The 14,199-nt window shown below is 37.5% G+C and overlaps 2 protein-coding genes across 2 annotated transcripts; one reads left to right on the plus strand and one right to left on the minus strand.

Moving 5' to 3' along the window:
- Positions 1-9,591: 9,591 nt before the first annotated feature.
- On the plus strand, positions 9,592-12,726 carry ACD1 (Pheophorbide a oxygenase family protein with Rieske 2Fe-2S domain-containing protein). Its single transcript, XM_086654516.1, has 7 exons — positions 9,592-10,447; positions 10,539-10,774; positions 10,881-11,007; positions 11,173-11,309; positions 11,597-11,756; positions 11,894-12,175; positions 12,298-12,726. The coding sequence occupies exons 1-7, from the start codon at positions 10,025-10,027 to the stop codon at positions 12,550-12,552; spliced, it is 1,620 nt and encodes a 539-aa protein (XP_086510642.1). The 5' UTR covers positions 9,592-10,024; the 3' UTR covers positions 12,553-12,726.
- Positions 12,727-13,097: 371 nt separating this feature from the next.
- On the minus strand, positions 13,098-13,928 carry LOC147568077 (histone H2B.3-like). Its single transcript, XM_086654517.1, has one exon. The coding sequence runs from the start codon at positions 13,722-13,724 to the stop codon at positions 13,278-13,280; it is 447 nt and encodes a 148-aa protein (XP_086510643.1). The 5' UTR covers positions 13,725-13,928; the 3' UTR covers positions 13,098-13,277.
- Positions 13,929-14,199: the final 271 nt, after the last annotated feature.

The following is a 14,199-nucleotide window of genomic DNA, read 5'->3' on the forward strand; positions in this document are numbered from 1 at the left end:
AAGAATCTAGACATAAACAAAGAAAAATTAAAGGAACATATGTAATTGTTAATAAACCCTCTTAGAGAATCAAATAGAAATGTGAGATTGAAGTTTGAAGAGAAATTAGAAAAGAGAAGAAATGAAATTAGAAGAATATGTATTTAATTTGGTTTTTTTTTGTCGTTTTTTTATGTAGGTATCTTGTAGACTTAGTAGTTAATTAATGGTGTGTTTGGATGACGGATTCATGAATCAAAGTAATATTTTTTTGTTTGTTTGGCAACTAATAAGAATCCTATTATTCATTATTATTTCAGTATTTTTTAACGCTTCTTTAAAAGAAATATTGAAGAAATCTTGTTCTTGAAACTCGTTTTTTCAAAAATCGTTTCATTCGAGAACCCTCTGTTTTCTTCATTATTATTTTTTTCGAGAATCGTTTTTCGAATTTTTTTCGTAAATAATTTTTGTTTTTTTCAAAAATAGTTTTTCCTAAAAGCCATTTTCCTCGAAAATCCTTTTTATAAAAAAAAAAAAAAAATTTCGAAAACCATTTTTTCGGTAACCGAGATTTCATAAAACTTTTTATTCACAAAAATCATTTTTTTCGAAAACGTATTTTCCTGGAAAAGAACAATTTGGGGAAAACAGTCTTCATGAAGCAAAAAGTTTTCAGAAAATTTCAGTTATCGAAAAGCGGTTATCGAGAAAGAAAAAACAACGATTTTTCGGTAAAAAAACGAGTTTGCAGGAGAAAAATTATTTAGGAAAAATCTATTTTCGGAACAAAAAATCTAATTTCGGGAAAAATATTATTTAGGGAAGAATCAGTTTTCTGGGGAAAAGACGGTTGTCGTAAAAATCGGGTTTTGGAGAAAAAATGATTTCCGGTAAAAAACGACGTTTTGAAGAAAAAAATTATTTTAGGGAAAAAGAATTTGAAAAAAAAATGACTTTTGAAAAAAAAAAAATTTTAAACAATTATTTTGTAGAAGAAAATATTTTTTTTATTATTTTAAGTTTAAAATCTAGGTTTATTAATCCAAAATCCAAGGGGGTAGGGTGGGAATTTTGGTCCAAGACAAATTTTGGAATTAAGAATCCTTAAGATTCAAGAGTCCTCAAATTCTAAATAGACCAAGGATTCTTGATTCCTACCAAATCTCACTTTTGATAGGAATTATGCAACCAAACACACCATTAATGTGTATTTAACACGTTCTTTTAACGCCCTTTTAAATAAAAATGTTATTTAAAAAATGATATAACTCTCATGACTCGAATTTCAGACCTTAGATTCTCTAATCAACTACTTTACCAACTCTACTGACTATACAAACATGATCTCTGGTTGCCATTGTCGACGATCCTTCACTAATTTGGTGGCCTAGTCTGGGTCGCCTAGGCCTTGGGTCGGCCTTGGCTATATCTTTACAACATGAAAAGAATGATCTCTGATTTCCATTGTCAGCGACCCTTCACTATTTTTTTTTTTTTTTTTTACTCTCTCTCTCTTCCTCTCTCCAGACGAATGAATTACTTTATTAGTAAACCTTAGACGAATGAGGGAGGTTTCTAGCCAAAAAAGAAGAGGGAGGAGAACAAAAACGAAGAAACATAATAGGCAGAGATGATGACAGAGGTGGTGGTAGTCTGGTGGTGCAAAGAGCGAAGGAGGAAGAAAAAAGAAATGTATCCAAAGAAAGATCGCTAACAGACAATTAGTGGTGTAAGAGAGGATACGTAGTGGGAAAGACTCGAGGCATCAAAATTTTTTTGCACCCAAACTTTTTTATTCTCAAAAGAGAATTTTCAAAACAAAACTTTTCTTCTTCTTTTTTTGAATATTAACTACAATGGTCATTATAAAGGCATCGATACGATATATCAAAAAAGGTGTAAGAGAGGAGACGTAGTGGGAGAGACTCGAGGCATCAAAAAGTTTTTTCCACCCAAACTTTTTTTATCTCAAAAGCGAATGTCCAAAACAAAACTTTTCTTATTCTTTTTTTTTTTAATATTGACTACAATGGTCATTACAAAGGCATTGTGATACATCGATACGTTGAACCCTTTCCAATTTCTGTAAAACTCAAAACTGGATACTCCATTAAAACTCAAAATACAGAAACATAAAGTTTTAGAGAGAGAATATGTAAATCTCTTACCAAAAACAATAAAACTTAATTCGCTCCTAATACACTTACCTTCCGATAAACTCGAATTCCTCTCTGAAATCCACTTGAAACACCAACCCTAAACTTGAACTCGGCTGAAAGAAGTGAAGAAAAGTCGGTTATGTTTTCTCCCCTTAACAGCCAAAATGTCACTTTAGTCCCTTTATTTGTCCTGATTGCAAAATACATCCACATTTGCACGGTTTGTTGATTTAGACCCTATTTTGATAATGCCAAATAGTCCCTCAACTAACCTTAAAACATGGGATGTTACATAGCCGATCGGAATTAGACGACCAAACTTCAATTGTCTCGTTAGGTCAAAGATTGACTGAGGCATTGTCTCTTATAAACAAATTGCCTTTAATCGTTTCAGGAATTGCCTTTAGCGAGATTGTCTTTAACAATTTTGGACATTGCCTATAAAACTTTCCTTAATTTAATTGGATCCACCTAATCTAGTCTAATTCGACTGAGTGAACCCTAATATGAAGATCTTAACATGAACCTAATATGAAGATTTTAACATAAACTAATGTAACTTTTAAACCTTAATTTGTACACAACCAGAAAATGGTGATCATCTAAAGAGAATAGTTTAAAGAGTTAATTCCTATATGGCCCCCTACTTTGTGACCAGCTTCCTTTATGGCCCCCTTTTTTTCGTAAATTCAAATATGGCCCCCTTTTCTTAAAACCGTTAGTCAACTTTTATGGTTAATCTTTTTGTTTCCATATTTACCCTTCTTATAAGAATGATTTCAAAATTCAAAATTGACCCCCTTTTGAATTTGGGTCAATTTCCAAAAACTTATAGCTACTTTAGAAAAAACTAGGGGGCCAAAATAGAATACATATAAAAAAATTTTAAAAACACCTCATCTCTTCTCCATCTCATCGCCTCTCTCCTCCACATCATGTATCTCGCCACCTCATCATCTTCTCCGATGAAGGTCGCCGGCCGGCCAAATTTTCCGGCTACCTTCAAATTTTTTTTTTTTTTTATCTTTCTCTAACTAATCTCTCTCTCTCTCATCTCTCTCTCTCTCTCTCTCATTTCTCTCTCTCACCTCTCTATAATTCCGGCGAAGGGGAGGAGCCCCTTCGCCGGAATAACCAGACCTTCAAGGTCTGGTTATTCCGGCGATGAGAGAGAGAGAAATTAGAGAGAGAGAGAGAGAAATTAGAGAGAGAGAGAGAAATTAGAGAGAGAGAGAGAAATTAGAGAGAGAGAGAGAGAGAGAGATGGGAGAGAGATTGGTTAGAGAAAGATAAAATAAAAAATTTGAAGGTCGCCGGAAAATTTGGCCGGCCGGCGACCTTCATCGGAGAAGATGATGAGGTGGCGGAATACATGATGTGGAGGAGAGAGAGGGAGAGATGAGGTGTTTTTAAAATTTTTTTATATGTATTCTATTTTATCCCCCTAGTTTTTTCTAAAGTAGCTATAAGTTTTTGGAAATTGACCCAAATTTAAAAGGGGTCAATTTTGAATTTTGAAATCATTCTTATAAGAAGGGTAAATATGGAAACAAAAAGATTAACCTTAAAAGTTGACTGACGGTGTTAAGAAAAGGGGGTCATATTTGAATTTACGAAAAAAAGGGGTCATAAAGGAAGCTGGTCACAAAGTAGGGGGCCATATAGGAATTAACTCTAGTTTAAATGACCTTCTCCGGGAAAACTTGAATGGGAGCCAAATCACTTTTTTTTTTATGAGAGAACATTGCATTAAAGAAAAACGAGAGTACAAAATACAAATCAAACAACTGAAGTAAAGCCGAAACAAAAGAAGGTACAAAATTCCACACTTTTCTGTCTTCATTTCTTCTTCCCCATTTCGCAATCGCATCAGCTGGAGCATTGCAATCCCTCGATACACAGGTGAACATGATTCCTTCGAAATTGTCTATAAGGGATCTAATTTGTTGTATAATCTTTAAGGATTGCCAGTGTAGTCCTATATTTTGACCATTGATGAAATTGACAAGAGCTTGATTATCACTTTCTATATGAGCGTGAGTAATGTTTAATTGTAATGCCCATTGTATACTTGAGAGGGTAGCTATTCCTTCACATTCTTCCGCGTTTTGGCATCGCACCGAGTTTGCTGCTGCTACAATGAATTTCGACTCTTCATCTCTGATAATACATCCTATTCCGGCTGGATCTGTAGCTTTGGTAAAAGAGGCGTCAACATTCAATTTTAAATATGGTGTCGATGGAGGTCTCCATATTTGTTTCTTAGTGGATTTCCTGCATTTGTTAGTGATAGCCGACTCAATCTTGAGAGGAGTGATAGACACATTATTAATTCTGTCTATTATTTGCCGAGGATTTTGTTTGTTTGTGTTAAAACAGTTTTCACATCTAGCTTTCCAAATGAACCAGAGTATCTTGGCGTATTGATTGGTAATATCCTCATTTAGTGTTTTCCATTATTTGATCCATTGATTAGTCGAGCTAATCTGATCTGTTCTCACTTAATAATTGAACCATATTGCTTTAGCAAACGAGCAGTGAAGCATCACATGGTCTAAAGTTTCGTTTTCATCACAGTTGATACACGAGAATTGGTCTCCAATGAATTTGCCAATTTTAGCTTTGACAGGTAAGCTATTGGTACAACATTTCCATAGGAATAGTTTCACAAGTGGTATAGTATTCAAATTCCAGATAAATACCCAGTCGGTGTGGTCCTGCATAACATTCGTGCTTTCTGTTCTTAAATAGTAATACATTGATTTTATAGAGAAGTTACCTGATTTAGTTAATGTCCATATCGGTTTATCTTCTTGATTACTTTGGAGGTTGATACTCAGGATAGATCTGCATATCTCATCATTAAAACATTGGTGTAACATCTGAAAATTCCAAGTGTTATTAGTAATAAGTTGTGAGACCCATTTAAAGTTAGACCCCGTATGGTTAGTTATGGGAGGGGGTGGTTCGGGATCCAAAAATCTTGCCAAATGTTAATGTTAGTCCCTGTATTAATGTCCCAGAAAATAAGACCTTCCATATTAGAATAATGCTTAATAATAGATTTCCAGGGCCAAGAATGAGTGGCCTTGGGGGGAGTAGGCTTATGGGTTTCGGGGAAGTACTTGCTTTTGAGCACGCGAACCCATATAGCATTAGGGTTATTGATAATACGCCAGATTATCTTGCTGAGAAAGGCCTGATTATCAAGAAGCGGGAGGCGTAACCCCAGACCACCCAGTTTCTTCGGTTTGCAAATAGTAAACCAGTTGATAGTGTGGAAAGTTTTGGATTTTCCCCACCAGAAAGTCCTTTGGAGGGACTCAATGCTGTTATATATGCCTTTAGGGATGGCAAAGCACTGCATTTGGTATCGGGGAACGGCTGCTGCGATAGTTGAAATGACTACCGAGCGACCAGCTTGAGAGAGAAGATTCGATTGCCATTTGGCGAGTTTGTTTTTTATTTGGGTGAGAAGGGGTTGAAAGATAGATTTTTTGTTTTTACCAACGAACAGATTAGTGTCGAGGTATTTGTCGCCAGCCAAGGATTGATGAACCTTAAGTTCACGAATAATCATACGCTTGAATTTCGGATGCGAGTTTTTAGAGAAGAAGATGTTGGATTTAGAATAGTTTATCATCTGACCCGATGCATCACTAAATTCTTTAAGAATCATCTTGAGATTGTGGATGTTGTCAAGAGAATTTTGACCAAAAATAATACAGTCGTCTGCAAAGAGTAGATGATTGATAGTGAGATCCGAATTAGAGACCGGGAAGTCGATGAAGGGGGTATGACTGTTATGTCTATCAAGGAGACGGCTAAGGCCTTCCATGGCAATAACGAAAAGGAAAGGCGAAAGCGGGTCGCCCTGACGAATCCCTCTGCTAACATTAAAAGTGCGCCCGGGACGCCCATTGATCAGGATAGCCATGGAGCTAGAGTTGAGACAAGTACTGACAAGCCTAATCCAGCTAGGAGAGAAACCCATCAGGAGCATAATTTGCTCCAGATAATGCCATTCAATCCGATCAAAAGCTTTGGACATATCAAGTTTAAGACTGAAATAGCTTTTCGCTCCTTTGATTTTCTTGAAGGAATGAATTAGCTCCTGGCTTATCATGATGTTGTCTGTGATTTGCCTTCCTGGAACATAAGCAGCTTGGAAGGGGGATATGATATCAGCCACAGTTGGTTTGAGCCTGTTGGCAAGGATTTTGGTGATGATTTTGTAGGTAGTGTTAAGAAGACTAATCGGTCTATAGTCAGCCGGTGTTTGGGGAGTTTTAGTTTTAGGGATTAGGCAGATGTGAGTGTGGTTAGACATCGTAGGGAGAGTGGCCTCTCGAAAGAAGATAGAAACCATCTGGTGAAGATCCTCCTTGACTGTATCCCAGTTAGCTTGATAGAAAAGAGGAGGATATCCATCCGGCCCAGGAGCAGCTCCAGGTTTCAAAGAGAAAGTGGCTTTACGGATTTCATCTAGTTCCGGGATGGCAGTAAGAGCGTCATTATGGAATTGAGATATCTGCGGGTTGAAACACTCGATGAGATTGCTAGAAAGGGTGGAGCCAACTGAAGCCGAAATATTCTGGAGGTGAGAAACAAAAACATTGGCTATTTGAGTTTCATCATTAGTCCACGAGTTGTCCGCCAACTTAATGGAATGGATTTGATTTTTACGAAGTCTCGTGGTGGCTTTCGCATGGAAGTATTGAGTGTTACGATCACCTAAGTTGATGTTGGCTACTATCGATTTTTCTTTCCACAGGCTTTCTTGTTGTAATAGAAGAGTCTCAATCTGAGTGAAAGTTTCTTTGAACTGGTCAGCATTATTAATGAATTGGAGTTGCTGAGTGAGGCTCTTAATGTTATTGTCAATGTGTCCAAAGACCTCCTTATTCCACTTAGAGAGTTTGATAGCCAGGGAGTTTAGTTTGGTTTGAATCTGGGTGGGAATAGAACTCCAGTTAGTTTTTATGAATTGAGCACAATTTGGATGGGACATCCAGGTACGAATGAATTTAAAAGGTTTACGCCCAAGAGTGGAGTTAGGTTTAGTGGAGAGAAAGATGGGGTTGTGATCAGAGCCTAAAGTAGGCAGATGAGTGAGCTTGGAGTGGGGATAAGTGGTAAGCCAGGTGTAATTCACTAAGGCCCGATCTAGTCTCTCTTGGATGAGGTTACCACTAAATTGTTTGTTAGACCAGGTGAACGGGTAGCCCACATATCCAATATCCTGGAAGCCCATATCATTAATTGTATGTTTACTAAGGTCAATAGAACTCTGCGACACTTCTTTGCCTCCTAGTTTTTCAGACTGGTCAAAAATGCAGTTTAAGTCTCCTATGACCAACCAGGGGATGTGGGGGTCAGGGACTACCTGGGCCAAAATCTCCCAAAGTCTAGTTTTATCCCTACTGTACGGGCTTCCATAGAAGCCCGTTATATTAAAGATGTTATCCTTGTCTGAAAGAGTTCCCTGAACGTGAATCATATTGTTGTCAGAGTAAATAACATTAATATCAAATTGGGGAGACCAATAAAGAGCTAGACCTCCGGCTTTATTGACCGGGTCTATAACATGCTTGTCGTAGATGCTGGTAAGATTCAGAAGTTTGTCAAGATTGGTGTTAATACATTTGGTTTCAGAAAGAAAAAGAAAATCAGGATTATGCTCCTTAATAAGCCTGCTAAGATGCTTGCGATTAGCAAAGTTCCCACACCCACGGACATTCCAAGCTAATATAGAGGGCTCCATCCTCAGCACTAGTAGAGGACGACAAAAGACACCACGGCAGCCCCAACAGATCCCACCACTCCAGGGACAGCCTAACCCTATTAGTCTAATGGCTCCTAAGTGGAAAAACCACCAAACTAATCAAACCAGAGGCCCAACCCACCGAAGAGGAAACCAAAGCACCAAAGGGCGCCCTAAGATCCGACCACTTATAAGCACCACCACTGCTTCAAACTCGCTACCCTCCCAAGGTCCAAGAGCCCAAAAAACCAACAACAGAAAGAGGATAAGGCGCAGAGAAGGCAGACTCAAACCGACAACCTAAGTCTAAAGAAGTCTAAAGGCAGACCACAGAAGCTAGCGGCCACCACAAAGTCCAAAAGGCCCAGACAGGGCCAACCATTGCTAAGAGGAGAAGAGCACTAAAATCTATCAGGGAACCCTCCTATCTATCGAACACTCCACAGAGACCCTAATCAGCTGAAGGCCACTCCCAACTAACCAAAACCAAACCTACATGATCACTTCACCCTCGAACCCTCTGGTACCCAACCTAGACTAATCCAGAAGACAAAAGGCACAACCAGGTCCTCACAGAGACAAGCAAATAAAAACCAACAGAGCAAGAACTACACAAAAAGAGGAAAATCAACCAATAACACAAATATTTAATCTAAAAAAAATCATAATATATTAAACATAAAACACCAAGATACTTAGTACATAGCAGAAGACACTAGTAAACCATAAACAAACTAACAGAACAGAGAACTCCCCCAAAGTCTGAATGCTATCTCTGCTGCAACAAAAAACCAATTCTAGGCAACTAGAATCCCAACCTTAAAACCCCAAAAGTTCAACCAAAAGTCCAATAACAGAACAGCAGCACAAGAGATATAGAGCAGACTCAGACAAACAAGAAAGAACAACCACAAACAGAGAAGATAGAAAGGACAGAGGAACCACCATAAACTGAAAAAAAAAAATAAAGGAAGTCTATGACATGAAGGAACGAAGTACACTAAGAACAACTAACAGTAAGTATGCTAAGGTAAACAGGAGAAAACTAAGAAATTAAATTGAAATTATGCAAGACATTTAATTTAACTATGCATGAGACATTAAATACAGGTGCTGATATTAGTAGGGAAGTAGGGGATGTGCATGAGACATTAAGTGCAGGAACATATTATGAAAACTAATACAATCATCAGGTAGTGGCTAAACTAATGCAAAGATACTCCATTAACCTGCTACATATGAAATGAAATTAAGCTACCAAAGATAAAATAAAGAAGAAAATCTCTGAGTACTTATCTGCGAGGAGATGATGAATCATCAAGTTGTTCCTGTGTCAATAGAGATGGGTCGATCTTGCCTTGATTTTGGGTGTGAACGATTGTGGGTCGATCTCGCCTTTGATCTACACGCTACAGTTGATTGATGACGTTGCGTTGTCTTTCCTGCTAATGATTGAAGATTGAAGGAGATGGATCTTTGAACTTTTAGCTGGAATGAGGGTTTGAGATAGTATTTCAGATCTGTATGCAATGAAGGTTTTCAACTACTTTCCGTTCCTAGATGCAGAAGATGTAGATGGTCTAGTGTAAATTATGTGTTCAGATCTAAGATTATGGCTGATTTTCAGGGATATTGGATGGTTGAAAACTCGATTTAGGTTAGCTAGGGTTTGAAGGTAGAAAGAGGAAAGGGAAAAAACGCAAAAAGCGTGACGTCACATTGGACTCTCTCTCATCGCAAAAAAACCTCCGCCAAATTACTTTGATGGCTTAAAATCACTTTACATTTTTACAACCAATTGTGATCTTCCAACAAGCCAAATCTAAGAGGTCCCTATGGTGCTGGTGGTGATTTCATTGTGACGATGATGGACTTTTTTTTTGATGAGAGGACGATGATGGACTTAGGTGGGTTGTTTGTTTGGAATTTGACAATAAGAAGATGGAATTCGAATCTAGTACAAAACAAATGGTGGCATCTTCTCTCGAAATAAGCGGCCTATTCTAGAAAGGCACTAACGTGCACGCTATTCTCTCTTCCTAAAAACTGGCACGATGAATAAAACGTTTAAAACCTAACAATAAACATCTCTCTTTCTCTCTTTAGAAATTCCCTGAAAATGGCATTAATTCTGTCTCCTACAGTATTCAGACATCATCAAAACCCTATTTTCCCTCATCCTCCTCCAATCAAAACTAGTTATCTGGTTAAATCATCTCTCAATTTCGTCCCAACCCAAAGAAGAAAAAGATCAAATTTTACTGTTTTACGTGTTTCAGCTCCTCCCACTGAAGAATCACCAACAACATCACAAACATACAACGATGAAGAAGAAGAAGAAGAAGAGGGTAGTTCTTCATCATCTTCGAAATTCTCATGGAGAGATCACTGGTACCCAGTTTCCCTAATCGAAGATCTCGACCCTAATCTCCCAACTCCCTTTCAATTACTTAACAGAGAAATTGTTCTTTGGAAAGATAGATCTACTGGTGAATGGATAGCCTTTGATGACAAATGCCCTCATCGTCTCGCTCCTCTCTCTGTATAAAAATTCAACCTTTTCCCCCAATTATATCTAGGGTTTCTGTTTCCTTCTTAAGGGTTTTACCAATTTCATCATTTTTTTTTCTCAGGAAGGACGAATTGATGAAGATGGTAATTTACAGTGTTCTTATCATGGATGGTCATTTGATAAATGTGGATCTTGTGTTCGAATTCCTCAAGCTTCATCATCAGGTCCTGAAGCTCGAGCAATCAAATCACCTAGAGCTTGTGCCACGAGATTTCCTACTCTTGTTTCACAGGGTTTGCTCTTCGTTTGGCCTGATGAATTTGGATTTGAAAAAGCTTCTGTTACTAAACCAATAATGTAAATTTGAATTTGACTCTTGATTTTATACTTGTTTATTAATTGACTATTTTAATATGAACTGGAGTACTAGTTAGGGTTTTGATTAATTAAATGTTACAAACAGGTTACCTGATGATTTTAATAATCCTGAGTTTTCGACGGTGACGATTCAAAGAGATCTTTTTTATGGTTATGATACATTAATGGAGAATGTCTCAGATCCTTCTCATATTGAATTTGCTCATCACAAGGTATAAAGCTTCTTCTTTTGTTGATTTTTATTGTCAATTTGATCCAAGATCTTGATAATTAAAATTAAGAAATTTTATAACTCTACCACATAACTTTGCAACTCAAACAAGGAGACAGTCCCAAAATAGATCATTTTAGCTTTAACCGAATGAATTACTTCACAGGTTACAGGGAGAAGAGATAGAGCAAAACCATTGCCATTTAAGTTGGAGTCTAGTGGTTTTTGGGGCTTCTCCGGATCCAACGAAGGGAACCCACGAATCAGTTCGGAGTTTATCGCCCCATGTTATTATGTTAATAAGTAAGTTCATCTGTTTAATTTCCTCATTGGTGTTGGTTATCAGTTCTTATACCTGCATAACTTATCACGCGATATCACAATAATATTGGCTATTGGCTCGGACACGCTGACACACACACAAGCAGTGGCGGCAGTGCGCTTTCGCCCTACTATTTAATGTACAAACAGAGCCATCTGGCCCACTAACGACTAATGTAAGACTCGGTAGGGGTAAGAGGGACCATTTTCTGCATGAAGTTAAAACTAATTATCTTCATTTCATGACCTTCTACTTCTGTTCTTTTCAGGGTAGAGATAGACACGAAGTTACCCATTATTGGTGAGCAGAAATGGGCAATTTGGATATGCTCTTTCAATATACCTATGGCACCGGGGAAAACTCGTTCGATTGTTTGTAGTGCTAGGAATTTTTTTCAGTTCACAATGCCGGGGAACTCATGGTGGCAGGTAAAAGCTTCTTTCTCTAATTTCAGATTTTCCAAATACAGCTAAGTTTATAGTTGTTTCATGTCTGGTTAACTAGATTTTTATCTCTGCAATTTAGTACAAATTGGTGAATTCCCTAATATGTCATATTATACCAGGTTGTCCCGAGATGGTATGAGCACTGGACATCGAACAAGGTGTACGACGGTGATATGATTGTTCTTCAAGGTCAAGAGAAGGTCTTCCTCTCAAAAACTAAGGAGAGTTCTTTCGATGTTAACAAGGAATACACTAAGATCACATTTACACCAACACAAGCTGATCGATTTGTCTTGGCATTTAGGAACTGGTTAAGACGACATGGTAATAATGAACCTGACTGGTTCGGCATAACCGATCAACTTCAGCCTCCGCCCTCTATAACATTATCCAAACGTCAAGTATGATATCTAAAACTTCATTATACGAATCTCACCCATTCCCTTTTCGTGTCCTTCGTTAAAGTATCTGGGTTCTATTACTCTCTCTCTCTCCCTAAAACTTCATTTTCTTTTTGTTGCAGATGCTCGATAGATTTGAGCAGCACACACTGAAATGTTCATCATGTAAAGGAGCTTACAAAGCGTTTCAAACATGGCAGAAAGTGTTGGTTGCTGCAACTGTATTTTTTTGTGCAACAGTTGGTATTCCTTCTGAGATACAAATTCGGGTCGTCTTAAGTGGACTTGCTTTGGTTAGCGCTGGTTTAGCTTATGCTTTACATGAACTCGAAAAGAACTTTGTATTCGTCGATTATGTACACGCAGAAATTGATTAGATTAGACCAAAATTAATCCACCCCAGGAAAGCTATTGCTTGTGCTCTTCTAAAGTATATACTGTAAGTATTTGTTCATAAACATGTAGGTCATGAATACATATTATTAGAAGAAAATTTTCTATCTCATTCTGGTTCAAAGGTTAATAGTATAGGGTTAAAATTAGAACTGCAATCTGACTCAATATCTCAATTCACTTGCAGACATTTTATTTGTGATGTATGACTCGTTTAAAGGTGTAATTTTGAGGTCATTTGATTCAAGCAGATCACATTCATATTAAATCATTCAATGAAGTGAGAAACAGAATCAAACATTTAGTTTCTGTTTCTTTCCGAAATTCAGATCTAACATCTGACTTGAGATCTTAATTATCACGAATCAGATTTCAAAAGGTTGATAATTTTGAGGCCATTTGATTGCTACATTGACAAAATGCATAACTTAAGGAGGGGAATTGAAATTTCAGATTTAAGAAAACTCCCAATCATAATTAATCCCCAATTCAGATTATGAGAACTAAACTGCAAGAAACAAAACAAAGATTTCTACCAACAATACGATTCAATTAAGTAGTTAAAATCAAATCACACAGATCAGATTCTTTTAAATGGACTAATGATATACAATCAGATACCCCCAAATTTGCAAACAGTTAATTCGAAAAACACAAACAGAAACCCTAATTTCAAAAAAAGACTAAAAACCAATTAACCACTGAAACCCTAAGAACTAGTAAATTTAGTAACAGCTTTGGTTCCTTCAGAAACAGCATGTTTAGCAAGTTCACCAGGCAAAACAAGACGAACAGCAGTTTGAATCTCACGAGAAGTGATAGTAGGTTTCTTGTTATACCTAGCAAGTCTTGATGATTCTTGAGCAAGTTTCTCAAAAATATCATTAATAAAACTGTTCATAATACCCATAGCTTTACTTGAAATACCAATATCAGGATGAACTTGTTTCAATACCTTAAAGATATAGATCTTGTAAGTTTCAACACTCTTCTTCGTTCTTTTCTTCTTCTTGTCGCCTGAAGATGCTGCTTCCTTCGGGAGTTTCTTCTCTGCTTTCGGTTTCTTCTCGGCTACCGGAGCTTTCTCTGCTTTCTTCTCCTCTGTTGTTGAGGCTGGCTTCTTCTCCGCGGGTTTCTTCTCGGCCTTTGGTGCCATTTCTAGGGTGAGAAAGAGGAAGGATGAAAGAGCTGATAGAGATGAGTCTGGTTCTAGAGAGAGAGAGAGAGAGAGAGAGAGAGTTAACTTTTTGTGATTACTTCAGGGAAGATGGCGTGTATTTATTGACATGTAGTGCTTGAGATCTGATTGGCTGGTTTGTTTCACGCGGATCGTGGAATTCAACCGTCGCTTGTGAAAGTTAAATGAACGGCGAAGATTATATTTAAAATAAGCGGGGTTTCGGATTCAGGACAGGAAGGGAGGGAACTATTTTTAACGAAAATTGAAACTCGGACCTTCACTTTTTCACTTTCCCGCTTTTTCTCACTTGCCGGACCCTTTGGTTCGGGCTTCAGGTTTTGGTTGGGGACTTGGGTTTACGAGGATTTAGGTCAGGGGACGGGTTATTTTTTTTTTTTTATTGAATAGATAATATTATATTAAACAACAAGAGTTCTATTACAATACATAT

The sequence above is a fragment of the Eschscholzia californica genome, unplaced genomic scaffold (genome assembly GCF_041429995.1).
Source record: "Eschscholzia californica isolate CP2 unplaced genomic scaffold, dmEscCali1.0.p SCAF_1, whole genome shotgun sequence".
NCBI classification, from domain to species: domain Eukaryota; kingdom Viridiplantae; phylum Streptophyta; class Magnoliopsida; order Ranunculales; family Papaveraceae; genus Eschscholzia; species Eschscholzia californica.